Source organism: Haliotis cracherodii, unplaced genomic scaffold (genome assembly GCF_022045235.1).
Source record: "Haliotis cracherodii isolate W230 unplaced genomic scaffold, xgHalCrac1.p SCAF_9, whole genome shotgun sequence".
NCBI classification, from domain to species: domain Eukaryota; kingdom Metazoa; phylum Mollusca; class Gastropoda; order Lepetellida; family Haliotidae; genus Haliotis; species Haliotis cracherodii.
In genome coordinates, this window is record NW_027266343.1 from 11643584 (window position 1) to 11660125 (window position 16542).

A 16542-nucleotide genomic window follows, 5' to 3' on the forward strand; every position below is an offset into this window, starting at 1 on the left:
ACATCCGTCAGTTCGTTATAAGCGTGTTCGTTATAACCGTAGTTTACTGTAGTTAAAAGATGTGGAACGGGATAAGTATTGGAAGGGTTTGGGCTTTGCCGAACAGTGTCCGCAACCTGATAATTAAAGCGGGGGGAGCGGTGCAGGCACTAGATTGTGACTATAACTAGTTTTACGACCATGTGACACCCACTCCCACATTGTGGTGGCTGAGTGTGTTAGATCGATGACTTTGTGTGCTCATAAAAACACTTATATTCAACCGTAAATAACGCTTACGCAATGTTGAAAGGGCTTGTTGAAAATCAACGCCTGTGGGCTGCGGGCATGCTGCAAACAGGAATGTGTCAAAACGAAGTTGCCAGACAAGCTAATGTACATCGAATCACAATATGATCTCCTTTGAGACGTTATCTACAGCCGAGCAACACTGATTACAACACTGTTGATCGTGTAAGGGTATGTATACAGGCGTTCAGGATAACGTTTTAGCGACGCTTGCGTTACTCAACGACGTCAGTTTGAGGGTGGAAGTGTAGAGGCAGGTGGTGGCATTACAACTTATGGCAACTTTAATGGCGTATGCTGCCGGTACTACATCGTTCGAGATCATGCTCGGCCCTTCTTGCTGCATCAACAATTGCAAATCGCATTAAAACTATTATGAGTTCAATAAAAAATGAAGAACAACAAAGTTTAATAATAAGGTAGGCATATAATGAAACTGCATGACAGGTTTGTGATAAAATGAATACTACCCAGAATAAAAATATTGTTGGGAGACTTTGTTGCTTTTAAGAACACAATAAGAAGTATCTATGACGTTGAATATCATATTGCACGTAGAAAAAACGACTTCTTTGCCTTTAATAGAAAATGGGCTTTGTTTCCTCAAACTGCAAAATAACTTATTCACTTGATGTTTGCAACATAATTTGATGTACCATAAATACCGCATCTCCTCAATTCTATACACAAATATGCCTTCATCTGTACCATGATGTGGATTATGTTCTCTTCTGTACCATGATGTGGATTATGTCCTCTTCTGTACCATGATGTGGATTATGCTTTAGGCCTCCTCTGTACCATATCCTTTTGAGAAAGATCGATATTCGTAAAACTGCATTGCTCTCCAAGTGCTTATGTATCATGTGTAATGACTGAATAAAAATTTGAAAAAAAAAGAAGTTTGATAAAAGGAAGGCTTATAATGAAAGTATAAGACAAGTTTATGATAAAATATTTGTTTAATTTGTGTTAATCTGTGTGTGTTTTTATATAATACTACCGCCTCCGTGGTCTAATGGTAGAGCGTCCGCCCGGAGAGCGGAAGGTCCGGGGTTCGATCCCCGACCGCGTCATACCAAAAGACGTTAAAAGATGTTGTTACCCTGTCTGGCGCTCGGCATTAAGGGGCTAAAACAAGGACTGGTCGGCTCGGAGTCAGTATACTGTGTCTGAGTGGGGTATTCATGTTAAACTGCGGCATGGTATCTCAGTGAGCTAGCACTATAAATCGGCATCAGTCCGGACTAGTACAAGCAGCCACACACACACACACACACACACACACACACACACACACACGTGCATGCACGTCGCTATATAAGTGCAATAATCTTGGACGCGACGTTAAACCCCATTTCACCTCACCTCACCTTTATATAATACTGGTATGGATTCCACATGTCACGGGTATGGCAAGTATGAGCGTGTCAAGTAACCTTGATTTAAAGTGAATTATATGATTTTAACATCGTAAGATATTATCCTTCTCAATTTAGGGATGCGGGTTCCACACTCAACCACACCCTCAAACCGTGCTGTTTAAAGATGGACATTTATTGATCTGTGTAGCTAATTAGTGATAACAAACCAGAATGGTATTTTTCTCACCTACAGTCACTCATCTCACAACATGTAACAGCAGTAGATTATTGTATAATGTATGTCAGCAGTCAGTCCAGGTATCTTAAAACACTCAGCCATGTGTATAGTGTACTGTAACACCTTTGCAAGTGACACGGAGATGTCGCTTCATCTTTGCAGTGCTATTTCAAGTCTACAACCGGGTATTGTGACTTCACTTTCAGCCCCTTGTTTTCTTTGAATGCGATATACTGTGACATTATAAAGTGGTATATAGGTAGATATAACACTAGTCTATAGATGTAAATACATTTGAAGATACATCTGTGTGTTTTAAGTAGATTTTGACCGCCCGGGCCAAGTCGGACCCAACACAAGCCAAACACTTCTGATAGAGACTATGTTGAGAATGTAGAGCGAAAAGGGCTTTACTTTGAGCCCCTTGTTTTCTTCAAATACCGCGATCTGAGACACTATAAAGTGGTATTTTGGTAGATACTATACTAGTTTATAGATGTGAATCTATTTGATGATACATATGTGAGTTTAAAGTTGATTTTGACAGCCCGGGCCAAGTCGGACCGAACACTTGTGTGACTGTTGAGAGTATAGGGAGAAGAGGTCTGCTTTAACCAACGTGTCTGCTTTAAATACGATGAACAGTGACATTATAAAGTGGTATTTACTTAGATATAGTACGTTCCTATAAATAGAAACGCTATGCAGACAGATGGAAATTTGTATCACGATAGCTAGAAGTATTTGATACGTTTCAAATCTTATTTCGTTTAACGATTGCTCTTTTACACGTTACCTAGATCAGCGACGCTTACACTCAGCTCCACTTTCTGGATTTCAAGTGATTTACTCCGAATTACTTAATTATGGTGCACTGTGCCCTATAATCGTTAATTAATAATCGCACTATTTCAAGTGGTAAGGACTTGGTCTTAGCATATCGGTGTTCTTGTCACCTCTCTGTCGAGTTTTAAAGTGGGAATCTGCCATCGTGTCAGGTTAACCCGCAACACTGTGAAGTTCTTTGTTTACTGAGGTGATATATAATCTGCCATCGTGTCAGGTTAACCCGCAACACAGTGAAGTTCTTTGTTTACTGAGGTGATATTATGCACGATCTCGTTTTTTATCTCGACAAAACTAGACCTCTAGATGCTTGACATTAAAAGATCGTTTACAAAGACAAGGGCGTGTAAGATATAATTATTAAAGACGGAACAGAACATGTTTTGTAAATGTTGTAGCGTATGTACGTCCTTTGCCTCACAGTAAGATACTTCGGATAATTTTGCTTCAATTTGATATGGAGTTGTTCAGCGGCACGTTGGGCGCCAATGTAGTGATGGGATTCGAACCACGTACTATCTGATCCGCTGTCGGACGCCTTACCCACATAACCAAGGCGAGTCCAAGGCGCTGATTGTGATGTACGTGAATAGCTGTTGATCATCTGCAGCAATTGTGATCAGCTAAACCATTAAGGTGTATGACGCTTGTTTGCCACACCTGCACCTGCACCTGCACCTGCGCATGCACCTGCACCAGTGGCACACATGCACCAGTGGACTCGATTCATGACACCCCCCTTTTTTTTAAAATGAAAATTGGGTACACGTGTCCTAGTGGTTTAAAGCATCGCAATTCGTAATGCAGAGTTGCCTCCCCTAGCTGCCAGGATCCGCTGGTCGTGGGATTATTAACTTTGGTTTGCAAATACCATACACGTGCTCAACAACGTGATAAACGTGTAGGGCCTGCATCCTCCCACAATAAGCTAACACGACGTGATATAACCGAAATACGCCCAAATCAGCTTCAACTCAACTGGCTTTCTCCTTAAATTATATAGGCGTGCTGTAATTTTACTTGCCCCACGTTCAATACCAGCATGTAACAGACTGTTCAAATCTCAACGAAAACTACCTACCCTTTCTTATAAGATTTATTTACGATAATTCAATTGCCTCGGGGAACCCCAGACGGGCCCAGATTAGGATAGATCGCACCCGATTCTTGTCGTAAGAGGCGACTGAATTGGATCGTAAGAACCGGCTCTGTGACTTGAATATGTATCATCTTGTCCGATGTCTTTCATAGTTGCTCATGTTTTCAGTCACTAGATTGCCTAATCCAGACTCATTTTTTACAGGCCGCACTGATACAAGTGGAATATTGGCTATTGTGGCGTTAAACAAGATTTCTTGCGCTCATACTTTCTCGTATAGTTAAAATGTTGAGTGTAATATATTTCTCATTTTTGCATTCATCTAGTTCAACGTTTCCTAAAGCAGATTGGTCAGTTGAATAAAAGTGACCTCACATTAGGGCGTGTCGTATGTTTGCACTATGCAATGTGTTGCATGCGACAAGTTGTATACGACAAATCGTACCATTTGAATTGCCTTCAAGTAGTTTCAATGACATGACAGATACTGCAAGGCAAAGTTCGCGTCCCCGCCGAGCCGACATAGAAGAGAACACGATCCGCGAGACATCAGTTTGACAAATTGACACAACATGGCGAAGACTGGTAATAATTTGTCCGCCGTTTTACAAGGCCTCAATGACCTACGCATGGTGAGTGTTCTGTTCTGTTGGTATGAAAATCGCCGCATACCACAGTCATCTACTACAGACATTCATCTGTCTATATCAAACTGAATTGCTTGTAACGCCATTACATTTCTTCGTAATGCATATGTAGTGTACATGCAACTGCGTCTTATGTCATTATGTAGTGAGTGAACAAACGTGTCATTGTGTTTTCCTCACAGGTAGATGTTCCTATCCCGGAGCCGGAATATGGAGGTGAGATCTGCACGCACGCACGCACGCACGCACGCACACAGACACACACGCGCAGACGAACAAACACAGAAACAGGCACGCACAAACACACACACACGCGCGCGCGCGCGTCTCTATAAAAGTGCATTTATCTTGATTGCGACGTTAAACACCATTTCACTTTACCTTTGTTTTCGAGTTGTGTCTGAACGGTGCACTTTGTATTCGGGTTATAGAGGTGTTCGGGTTATAGAGGTAAGACCTACTTTGTATTCGGGTTATGGAGATAAGATGTACTTTGTATTCGGATTATAGAGGTATTCGGGTTATGGAGGCAAGACCTACTTTGAATTCGGGTTATGGAGATAAGATCTACTTTGTATTCGGGTTATAGAGGTATTCGGGTTATGGAGGTAAGACCTACTTTGTATTCGGGTTATGGAGATAAGATATACTTTGTATTCGGGTTATGGAGGTAAGATCTACTTTGTATTCGGGCTATGGAGGTAAGATCTTCTTCGTATTCGGACTTTGGAGATAAGATCTACTTCGTATTCGGGATATGGAGATAAGATTTACTTTGTATTCGGGTTATAGAGATAAGATCTACTTTGTATTCGGGTTATAGAGATAAGATCTACTTTGTATTCGGGTTATGGAGATAGGATCTACTTTGTATTCGGGTTATGGAGGTAAGATCTACTTCGTATTCGGGATATGGAGATAAGATCTACTTAGTATTCGGATTATGGAGGTAAGATCTACTTTGTATTCGGGTTTTAGAGATAAGATCAGTTTTGTATTCGGGTTATAGAAATAAGATCTACTTTGTATTCGAGTGATTAAGATAAGGACGACGTGTATTCGGGTTATGGAAGGAAGCTCTGCTTTGTATTTGGGTTATGGAGATAGGATGTACTTTGTATTCGGTTTATCGAGGTAAAGTCTTCTTTGTATTGTAACTATTTACACCAAATAAGTACCTACAACAGAGCAACAGGGAAATGAATAAGTGAACACAAGAGATACATAGCACTGCGGTCAAACGAGCTTTGTTTTTCAGTCTGCAGTAGGGTGAGTGAGTGAGTTGGGTTGAACGCAGCTTTGAACAGTATTCCAGTTATATCGCGGCGTGTCAGATGAATGTGGGAGGAAAACCCGAAGTGTGCAGGTCTCAGACGTTTACCACTTCGGTACACGGGTATGGTGCTGACAAACCAAGAAACATAATTGGGGCGAACCGGGATTCGAACCCACAATCTTTCTGTCAGCCTAACTGACATTCTACACAGCGAATTGAGGCGCCTTAGACGACTGGGCCACCCGTGCCCCCAAAAGGTAGTGGATCAGCCTGTAAATAGGAATATGAGAGCACGCACATGTCGACAAAGGAATATTTTGCACAAGTATTTTCCGAATTGCACAATGCATATAGTAAACTACGGTTATAACGAACTCAAAGGGACCACTAATTTTAATTCGTTGAAACCGTAGTTCGCTATAATCAAATGTACGGAATATATACAGCAAATAGGCAGGACCAATAGTTCGTTATATCCGTCAGTTCGTTATAAGCGTGTTTGCTATAACCGTACTTTACAGTATGTCAATGGTCACAAGTCCTTAACTCCTGCTGAACAAAACATCGAACACACATTTCAACACACTGTACATTAAAACATCTTTCGTACTTTACCGTTACGTTTATCCCGAATATTCCATATAACTAATTTCTTTAGCTTTGAGTATATCTACAATAAACATGTCAGTAAATGTGTGCATTTTGTGTCACAGTCAGCAATTATTAGTTATATCAGGAAGTCATCGGTTCTTGAGGGGCGGTGGGGTAGCCCCTTCGTCTCGCCGGGTTCGATTCCTCACATGGGTATGCCGTGTGAAGCCCATTTCTGTTGTCCCCCGCCGTGATATTGCTGGAATATTGCTTAAAACGGCGTAAAGGAATACTTAATCACTCACTTACTCACTCACAGAGGTCCAATTGAAGCTGCTTAGCTGTGGAATCTGCGGCACCGATGTCCATCTGTGGAAGCATGGCGGTATTGGGGGGCTGCCAGTAACAGAAGCGGTCATCCTTGGCCACGAGGCCAGCTCCGTGGTCACCAAGGTGGGAAAAGGCGTCACTAGTCTCAAAGTTGGTAAGTAGCGTTAAGACACAGCGGAGACTGTATCTCTGAATGCCTGTCTGAATTAAAGTTAAAAGTATACATTATTATGTTCATCGTTATACATCACTCGGTGGAATGGTATATACGGAGAGGCATTAAAAACGCACGCTGTACTTTTTGTCACTAAGTACGTTTTACAGCTTTTGATTTTGCCCAAAGTATAATAGGTTGAAAACACATTGTTAGCAACTGCATATAGTTCCGATGATTAGGTTCGAATCTCACGTTTTCAAAATATCGGGACGTGGTATCTCGAATGCAACGAGGAAAATCTGTGCTGACAATATGTGATAGTTTAATTCAATTTGCCTTTAATACAGTGCCTATCCTAAGATAACGGGATCGGGTGGTCAGGCTCGCTGACTTGGTTGATGCATGTCATCGTATTCCAATCACGTAGATCGATGCTCATGATGTCAATCACTGGATTGATGTCTGGTCCACACTCGATTATTTACAGACCGCCGTCATATAGCTTGAATATTGCCGAGTGCGGCGTTAAACAACAAACAAACCACGTTCCTTGGATTGATTGTACATTCGCATGTCGTTCGTGATTATTCAATGTCCACATTTAAAGAAACCATCGAATGTTCATTCCAAACGCTGCTTAATGCAAAAACGAGGCCAACATCATTTTAAAAAAGATTTTCGGCGTCGCCGAGCTTTTCAACCTAAAAGCTTTTTTTCGCGAGATACATGCAATCACGTGTTTTTGGTGATAATTATAACACCGGTGTTGTGTGCACGATTTTTAGATATTGTGACGTATTTCGGTAATTACTTTCAGCTCTTCCAGCCTTTGGCAATTGTACGATGACCTTCTTTACATAGAACCACGCCTTGATTCCCCGGGGAGAAAGAGCAAATGCACCGTATGCAAAGAGAAATTTATTGTGACCTATTTCGGTCACGTGTTACTTAAGGTCTTCCAGCCATTGGGTGTCGCTCGATAACAGCGTGTTGAATCAGGTATATGAGACAAGGGCAGACGTTATCTTTCAAGACGAGCTACATCCAGGCTCTTTGTGATTACCTACCTCACAGTTCAAGGTTTCTCGACCGATAAACGTGAAGGTCATTCAAAGCTGTTGATAGTAATAAGCCCGTCGGTGGTTGAAGCGTGAACTCGTCACGTAGATGGCCCATGTTGGGCTTCTCTGAAGGGCACAATGTTTGTTGATGATTTACATATAGCTTGAATATTGCTGCGTCTGGCGTTAAACAAACAAACAAAGAAAAAAACTAAAGATCAGGTGGCGTGTTGGGTCTCTCGTGTTTGTAGAACGATGTACAAGAGCTGTTAAATCTGAACGACTTTTACAAAATGGGTTGTGTTTTTCTTTCGAAACACGTTACTTCAATTAATCTGTAATCATACAACAAATACGCTACATTTCATAAGTAACTTCCCCTATTTTCGCGAAGTTATTTCGCCACTATTGCGGCACTTACGCGGAATTATCGCGTCATTTTCGAGTCACTTTCGCGATACTTTCACGGCACTATCACGGACGAAATAGTTTCGCGAAACAGGGGAAGTGACTTTTGAAATGTAGTGTACGTTTATTGATTCTGTTGATGACATAATACCCATAAGGCATGTGTATGTTGTCAAGGTGACCGCGTGGCGACGGAGCCTGGTGTCCCGTGTCTCCAGTGCAAGAAGTGTAAGGCCGGCCGCTACAACCTGTGCCAAGACATGCAGGTGATCATCCCCAAGTACTGCGGCAGTCTCACTCGATACGCCATACACGGAGCCGACTTCTGCTTCAAGTGAGTTCTGTATGTTGTCATGTTGTCATGCATGTGCCTGTCGGGCCGCCTCCGTGGTGTAGTGGATAGAGCAGCTGCCCGGAGACTGCCTCCGTGGTGTAGTGGATAGAGCAGCTGTCCGGAGACTGCCTCCCTGGTGTAGTGGATAGAGCAGCTGCCCGGAGACTGCCTCGGTGGTGTAGTGGATAGAGCAGCTGTCCGGAGACTGCCTCGGTGGTGTAGTGGATAGAGCGGCTGCCCGGAGACTGCCTCCGTGGTGTAGTGGATAGAGCGGCTGTCCGGAGACTGCCTCCGTGGTGTAGCGGATAGAGCGTCTGTCCGGAGACTGCCTCGGTGGTGTGGTGGATAGAGTGTCTGTCCGGAGACTGCCTCCATGGTGTAGTGGATGGAGCGTCTGTCCGGAGACTGCCTCCGTGGTGTAGTGGATAGAGCGTCTGTCCGGAGACTGCCTCCATGGTGTAGTGGATAGAGCGGCTGTCCGGAGACCGGAAGGTCATCGAGTCTGACCAACCGATCCGGTAAGTCGCCTCTCAACACATGCATAGATTGTGAAGGACTTATTCCCGCGCCTCTCACGACATGCATAGATTTTTAGGGAACACAATACCCATGACAGTGGCTTTCATCAAGATGGCACGCCGTGATATAACTGAAATACTGTTCAAATAGATTCTCCACATGGGTACAATGTGTGAAGCCCATTTCTGGTGTCCCCCGCCGTGATCTTACTGATTGTGTGTGTTCTTTAGCAGGACATGCTTACCCTTTTCGCGAACAACTTGTGTCGTCACTGTCATCGGCCCATCCATATAATTTTCACAGTTATCTGCCCTTTACCTTCTTGTATCACAGTTGTATTATTGTTTTGAGTTGTATACTTAACGTCATCCTCAGGACATTCCCAGTTCGCATAACGTCATTTCTAAACGTACCATATTTCCTCGGGAAGTTTATGACACGGAATTTTCTCCATTATTATCTTTGCGAGTGCCTGAAGGAAATACACGGAAAGGCGTTTAATAGACGAAATACGGTATTTGTTATTGTGAACATCGGTCTCTTTCTACCCAGGCTGCCCGACAACATCAGTGATGAGGAGGGAGCGGTCATTGAACCCCTGGCTGTGACCGTGTATGCTTGTAACAGAGCGGGGATTCAGATGGGAGACACGGTGCTGATATGTGGGTCAGGTATGTAGACAGCGGTTACAGAGGGGATTCAGGCGGGGACAGCGGGGACAGAGAGGATTCAGATTGGGGACAGGGTGCTGATATGTGGGTCGGGTATGTAGACAGCGGTTACAGAGGGGGTTTCACGTGGGGACACGGTGGTGATGTGGGGTCAGGTATGTAGACAGCGGTTACAGGGGGATTCAGGTGGGGACACGGTGTTGATGTGGGGTCAGGTATGTAGACAGCGGTTAAAGAGGGGGTTTCACGTGGGGACACGGTGTTGATGTGTGGGTCAGGTATGTAGACAGCGGGAACAGGGTGGATTCAGATGGGGCACTCAGTGCTGATGTATTGGAGAAAACACGCTTACGAGGTTTTGGTACACAGAGCATGCCCTGGGGAGAGGGAAAAACCAAGGGGGCGAAGCAGGGCATGCTCTGTCTACCAAAACCGAGGGAAAGTGTTTTTCCATGCTTATAAACCGAAAAAAGAAACTTAAAACAACATTTATCAACATTTTTATGTTTCGAACATACTTTCCATGAACCTTAGGAAACGCGCGTAAAATATCTGTTGCTGGCGTACGGATCTTGAAAAGGACATTCTAAAAACCAGTGAGTCTTATCAACACCTCTGTAGCCTCGTGGTACACTCACTGGGCTACAGATATGAAGGTTGCGAGTCCGATCCTCGGGAATATACAGAAAACATTTGTCATTTGATTTTACATTTCATTACATGTTACAATCTGAACGGAAGTTATATTAATAAAATACCCGGGACATTACAAGGTCCCTGTTAAGGACATTTAACCCGACTGGAAAGTAAAACCTCACAATAGGTCTTAATGCCTATAGAAAGAAGTCTCATACTTAATAGCGATCCCAATAAATAGGTTTATAAAGGTGGGTCAGGTATGTCGACATCTTCAGATGAAGAGAGAGGGGGGCTTCAGATGGGGAAGAGATATTTGTTTCAGGTATGTAGAGAGGGGGTTCAAATGTGGGGCACTGTCCTGATTTATTAACTGAAGTAGGAGACATAAGCTATTATGTAGTAATCATGCAGTAAGGGATGTACATTTTTTCGAACTTATAATTTCAGGGTCAATTGGACTTCTGTGTCTGCTGACAGTGTTGGCCAGAGGTGCCACTACAGTTCTGGTCACAGGTGAGTTTTGGAGGTGCTACTACAGTTCTGGTCGCAGGTAATCTCTGGATGTGCCGCTACAGCTCTGGGCACAGGTGAGCTCCAGATGTACCACAACAGCTCTGGCCACAGGTGAGTTTTGGAGGTGCTGCTATAGTTCTGGTCAAATGTGAGTTCTGAAGGTGCCGCTACAGTTCTGGTCACAGGTGAGTTCTGCAGGTGCTACTACAGTTATGTCACAGGTGAGTTCTGGATGTGCCGCTACAGTTCTGGTCACAGGTGAGTTCTGGAGGTGCTACTACAGTTCTGTCACAGGTGAGTTCTGGGGGTGCTACTACAGTTCTGTCACAGGTAGGTTCTGGAGGTGCTACTACAGTTCTGTCACAGGTGAGCTCTGGAAATGCCGCTACAGCTCTGGGCACAGGTAATCTCTGGATGTGCCGCTACAGCTCTGGGCACAGGTGAGTTTTGGAGGTGCCGCTATAGTTCTGGTCACAGGTGAGTTCTGCAGGTGCTACTACAGTTCTGTCACAGGTGAGTTCTGGATGTGCCGCTACAGTTCTGGTCACAGGTGAGTTCTGGAGGTGCTACTACAGTTCTGTCACAGGTTAGTTCTGGAGGAGCTACTACAGTTCTGGTCACAGGTGAGTTCTGAATGTGCTACTAAAGTTCTGTCACAGGCAGGTTCTGGAGGTGCTACTAAAGTTATGTCAAAGGTGAGTTCTGGAGGTGCTACTACAGTTCCGTCACAGGCAGGTTTTGGAGGTGATACTACAGTTCTGTCACAGGTAGGTTCTGGAGGTGATACTACAGTTCTGTCACAGGTGGGTTCTGGAGGTGCTACTACAGTTCTGTCACAGGTAGGTTCTGGAGGTGCTGCTAAAGTTCTGTCACAGGTAGGTTCTGGAGGTGCTACTACAGTTCTGTCACAGGTGGGTTCTTGAGGTGCTACTACAGTTCTGTCACAGGTGGGTTCTGGAGGTGCTACTACAGTTCTGTCACAGGCAGGTTCTGGAGGTGCTACTTCAGTTCTGTCACAGGTGAGCTCTGGAGGTGCTACTACAGTTCTGTCACAGGTAATCTCTGGATGTGCCGCTACAGCTCTGGGCACAGGTGAGCTCCAGATGTGCCACAACAGCTCTGGCCACAGGTGAGTTTTGGAGGTGCTGCTACAGTTCTGGTCAAATGTGAGTTCTGAAGGTGCCGCTATAGTTCTGGGCACAGGTGAGTTCTGCAGGTGCTACTACAGTTCTGTCACAGGTGAGTTCTGGATGTGCCGCTACAGTTCTGGTCACAGGTGAGTTCTGGAGGTGCTACTACAGTTCTGTCACAGGTTAGTTCTGGAGGTGCTACTACAGTTCTGGTCACAGGTGAGTTCTGAAGGTGCTACTAAAGTTCTGTCACAGGCAGGTTCTGGAGGTGCTACTACAGTTATGTCAAAGGTGAGTTCTGGAGGTGCTACTACAGTTCCGTCACAGGCAGGTTCTGGAGGTGCTACTACAGTTCTGTCACAGGTAGGTTCTGGAGGTGATACTACAGTTATGTCACAGGTGGGTTCTGGAGGTGCTACTACAGTTCTGTCACAGGTAGGTTCTGGAGGTGCTGCTAAAGTTCTGTCACAGGTAGGTTCTGGAGGTGCTACTACAGTTCTGTCACAGGTGGGTTCTTGAGGTGCTGCTACAGTTCTGTCACAGGTGGGTTCTGGAGGTGCTACTACAGTTCTGTCACAGGTAGGTTCTGGAGGTGCTACTACAGTTCTGTCACAGGTGAGTTCTGGAGGAGCTACTAAAGTTCTGCCACAGGTTAGTTCTGAAGGTGCTACTACAGTTCTGTCAAAGATGAGCGCTGGAAATGTCGCTACAGCTCTGGTCACATGGAAGCTCTGGAGGTGCTACTACAGTTCTGTCACAGGTGAGCTCTGGAGGTGCTTCTACAGTTCTGGTCACAGGTGAGTTCTGGAGGTGCTACTACAGTTCTGTCACAGGTGAGCTCAGGAGGTGCTACTACAGCTCTGGTCACAGGTGAGTTCTGCAGGTGCTACTACAGTTCTGTCACAGGCAGGTTCTTGAGGAGCTACTACAGCTCTGGTCACAGGTGAGTTCTGGAGGTGCTACTACAGTTCTGTCACAGGCAGGTTCTGGAGGTGCTGCTAAAGTTCTGTCACAGGTGAGTTCCATACTAAAGAGTGGGAATAGGAGGTATTAAAGTATGATCTTGTTGTTTGTTGTAAGGGTATCATGTTAGTTGGGGCGATGTATAATGGGCTATAATGTTTCATCACCATCATCATTATAATCATCATCATCATCACCATCACCATCATCATGCCCTCGACAACAGGGCGGAGAAAGATTCTGGTGTTCGTGGTAATGATAACGGTAATATAATTATTATTATTATATATGACATAATTATATTTTTCACAATTCAAACTTTGGTTTAGATATCTCCGATGAAAAGCTTAAGATTGCAAAGAAGGTTGGAGCTTCACACACCCTGAATGTCAAGGGCATGTCTCCCCAGGAGGCGGCTGCCGCCATTGAAGGAATTCTAGGGGAACTAGTCGACGTGACCTTGGAATGCACAGGCGTGACCTCCTGTGTCAGCACTGGCATCTATGTGAGTGAACACATCAATACTCTTACATCAATATAGAGGTAGGGAATAGGTCTTCGGCAACCCATGCTTGCCGTAAAAGGTGACTATGCTTGTCATAAGAGGCGACTAACGGGATCGGAGGGTCAGGCTTGCTGACTTGGTTGATGCATGTCATCGTATCCAAGTTGCATGGACGTAAACGTAACGCAACGTAAAACCCCATTTCACCTCACCTCACCTCACCTCACCTCACCTCACCTCACCTCACCCAGTTGCGTGGATCGATACTCTTGATGTCAATCACTGGATTGTCTGGTCAAGACTCGATTATTTACAGACAGCTGTCATATAGCTGGAATATTGCTGATTTCGGCATTAAGCAACACACAAACAAAACAAACAAACAACAATATTCAGCGTCTTTTTTCTGGGGGGATGGAAGGCGCAGCAATTCGCTCTGTAGAGTTGCATCCCTTTGGATGACAAAATTATGATTATGTGTTCGAATCCTGGTTCGCCCTGATTATGTTCCTAGGTTTATCAGCATCATACTCGTGCCCCTAGGTTTCACAGAACCGTCAAATGCCTGAGACCAGCATCACTGAAATACTGTTCAAAGCAGCATCCGAGATTTCAGAGGATCCGTTGGTTGTTGGTTCGAGTTCTATAATTCACCCTTTTGTTATCAAATGCACACTTCTTTCACATGTGTCCATATATTCTTAAAGGTTGTAAAACAATAAAACTGAATGTCTAAATTTTTGGACGTAGGCGACGACCCGGGGTGGCAACGTCACCATGGTTGGGATCGGCAACCTCAGTATGGAGGTGCCCTTGGGCACAGCTGCAATGAAGGAAGTGGACATCAGAGGAATCCTCAGATACTGCCACGATGAGTAAGTCTACTTCAACAGTAAACGTGCTCTGGTGATATTAATTACTGTTACGATAAAATAACCACAGGTACAACCTGTTCAAAGGGGCAGCTCGGACTTTTGTTGTGAGGGATAATTGTGAGTGAGTGAGTTTGATTTTACGCCGCTTTTAGCAATATTCCAGCAATTTCACGGCGGGGGACGCCAGAAATGGGCTTCACACATTGTACCCAGGTCGGGAATCGAACCCGGGTCTTCGGCGTGACGAGTGAACGCTTTAACCACTAGGCTACCCGACCGCCCCTGTGAGGGATAAAGCACGACTCTGAGGTTATGGTCGAGAAAGTAAGACCGAGTCAAGAGGGTATCGGCAATTCGAGACCGAGGACCTGTGGTCAAAGTTAATCTTCGAATATTGATTAAACCTACACGTGTATATATAATCAATTGCTTCTATGTCACCTTTTCTTTCCTTCTCTAGTTTCTCTAATGCGGTGAAACTGGTTGCCAGTGGTAAGGTGGACGTAAAACCCCTAATCACGCACAGATTCCCACTGGAGAAGTCTCTTGATGCCCTGAAGACCACGGAGAGCGGGGTCGCCATCAAGGTGATGGTTCGCTGTGCGGACAACTGAAGCAGAAATCTCAGACTGTTTCACATCTTTATATCCAAGAAATCTAGCACTGTTACATTTAAGTGGGAAGCATCTTTCTGGTGCAGTGCCCTATCGGTAGCTTGATAAATGAGTTTCACCAAGGCAGCATTTTACCTTTTATATCCAAGATATCTAGCACTGTTACATTTAAGTGGGAAGCATCTTTCTGGTGCAGTGCCCTATCGGTAGCTTGATATGTGAGTTTCACCAAGGCAGCATTTTACCTTTTATATCCAAGATATCTAGCACTGTTACATTTAAGTGGGAAGCATCTTTCTGGTGCAGTGCCCTATCGGTAGCTTGATAAATGAGTTTCACCAAGGCAGCATTTTACCTTTTATATCCAAGATATCTAGCACTGTTACATTTAAGTGGGAAGCATCTTTCTGGTGCAGTGCCCTATCTGTAGCTTGATAAATGAGTTTAACCAAGGCAGCATTTTACCTTTTATATCCAAGATATCTAGCACTGTTGCATTGAAATACGGATGTATGTTTATAGTCCAGTATTATATGGGTAGCTTGATTAATGAGTTTCACCTAGGCAGAATTTCACCTGCTTATTTCAAAGATATCTTGCACTGCAGCTTTTAAATAGGTAAAAATCATTGTCCTTCAGTACCGAAGTCAAGAAGAGCTTTACCCGCGTGATTGAGTGGGGTATTGCCTTAACAAATAGAGTAGTCGTCAGCATGCCAAGAGCAAGATAATTTTTCCAAGCAATCCTATAGAGTGAATGAGTGCGTGAGTGAGTGATCGCCTTAACTAAATAACCTACTCAGCAGCACACGAAGAGAAGGGGATGGATACCAGTGAGAGAGTGAGTGAGTTAACGCTGCTTTGACCAGAATTTCAGTTATACACTACGGATTTACAGTTTACACCAAGTTAATACTTAATAAACACAAACTAATACTGAAGTCAATTCGTAACTATCCAGAAGGGAGCATTCCCCACTGAAATCGTCTGATTCATGATTACGAAGTAATATAAATCTCCATACATGCGTTCAGCACTTCTACGTTGTGGCTCAGTACTTACAAATGCGTTTACTTACACCCATACTACAGAAGCACTTTGTTATATGTTAAAGAGCAGTATAAGGTTTAAGGGTCAATCCTGTATAATTGTACATCATTGTTGTCTAATAAATAATTAACTTTACTTTTTACTTTTTGTTTTGGCTTTTCAACATGTACTACCGTGTGTCTGTTCTCTAGTGACAGTACCACCAGGTGTCTGTGTTCTCTAGTGCTAGTACCACCAGGTGTCTGTGTTCTCTAGTGCCAGTACCACAAGGTGTCTGTGTTCTCTAGTGCCAGTACCACCAGGTGTCTGTGTTCTCTAGTGCCAGTAACACCAGGTGTCTGTGTTCTCTAGTGCCAGCACCACCAGGTGTCTGTGTTCTCTAGTGCCAGTACCACCAGGTGTTTGTGTTCTCTAGTGCCAGTACC

General features: G+C 44.2%; 1 protein-coding gene across 1 annotated transcript; it reads left to right on the forward strand.

The window, feature by feature from the left end:
- The first annotated feature begins 4332 nt into the window (after positions 1–4332).
- On the forward strand, positions 4333–16252 carry LOC139452499 (sorbitol dehydrogenase-like). Its single transcript, XM_071234000.1, has 9 exons — positions 4333–4467; positions 4665–4698; positions 6669–6833; positions 8483–8639; positions 9711–9829; positions 10916–10981; positions 13404–13579; positions 14330–14454; positions 14915–16252. Exons 1-9 carry the CDS (start codon positions 4408–4410, stop codon positions 15066–15068), a joined length of 1056 nt encoding a protein of 351 aa, XP_071090101.1. The 5' UTR covers positions 4333–4407; the 3' UTR covers positions 15069–16252.
- The last annotated feature ends 290 nt before the right edge of the window (positions 16253–16542 follow it).

Coding starts and splice junctions, on each gene's coding strand:
- LOC139452499 (XM_071234000.1), top strand. CDS start 4,408: ATGGCGAAGACTGGTAATAATTTGTCCGCCGTTTTACAAGGCCTCAAT. Junction 10,982..13,403: donor CACTACAGTTCTGGTCACAG/GTGAGTTTTGGA, acceptor ACTTTGGTTTAG/ATATCTCCGATGAAAAGCTT. Junction 13,580..14,329: donor GTGTCAGCACTGGCATCTAT/GTGAGTGAACAC, acceptor TTTTGGACGTAG/GCGACGACCCGGGGTGGCAA.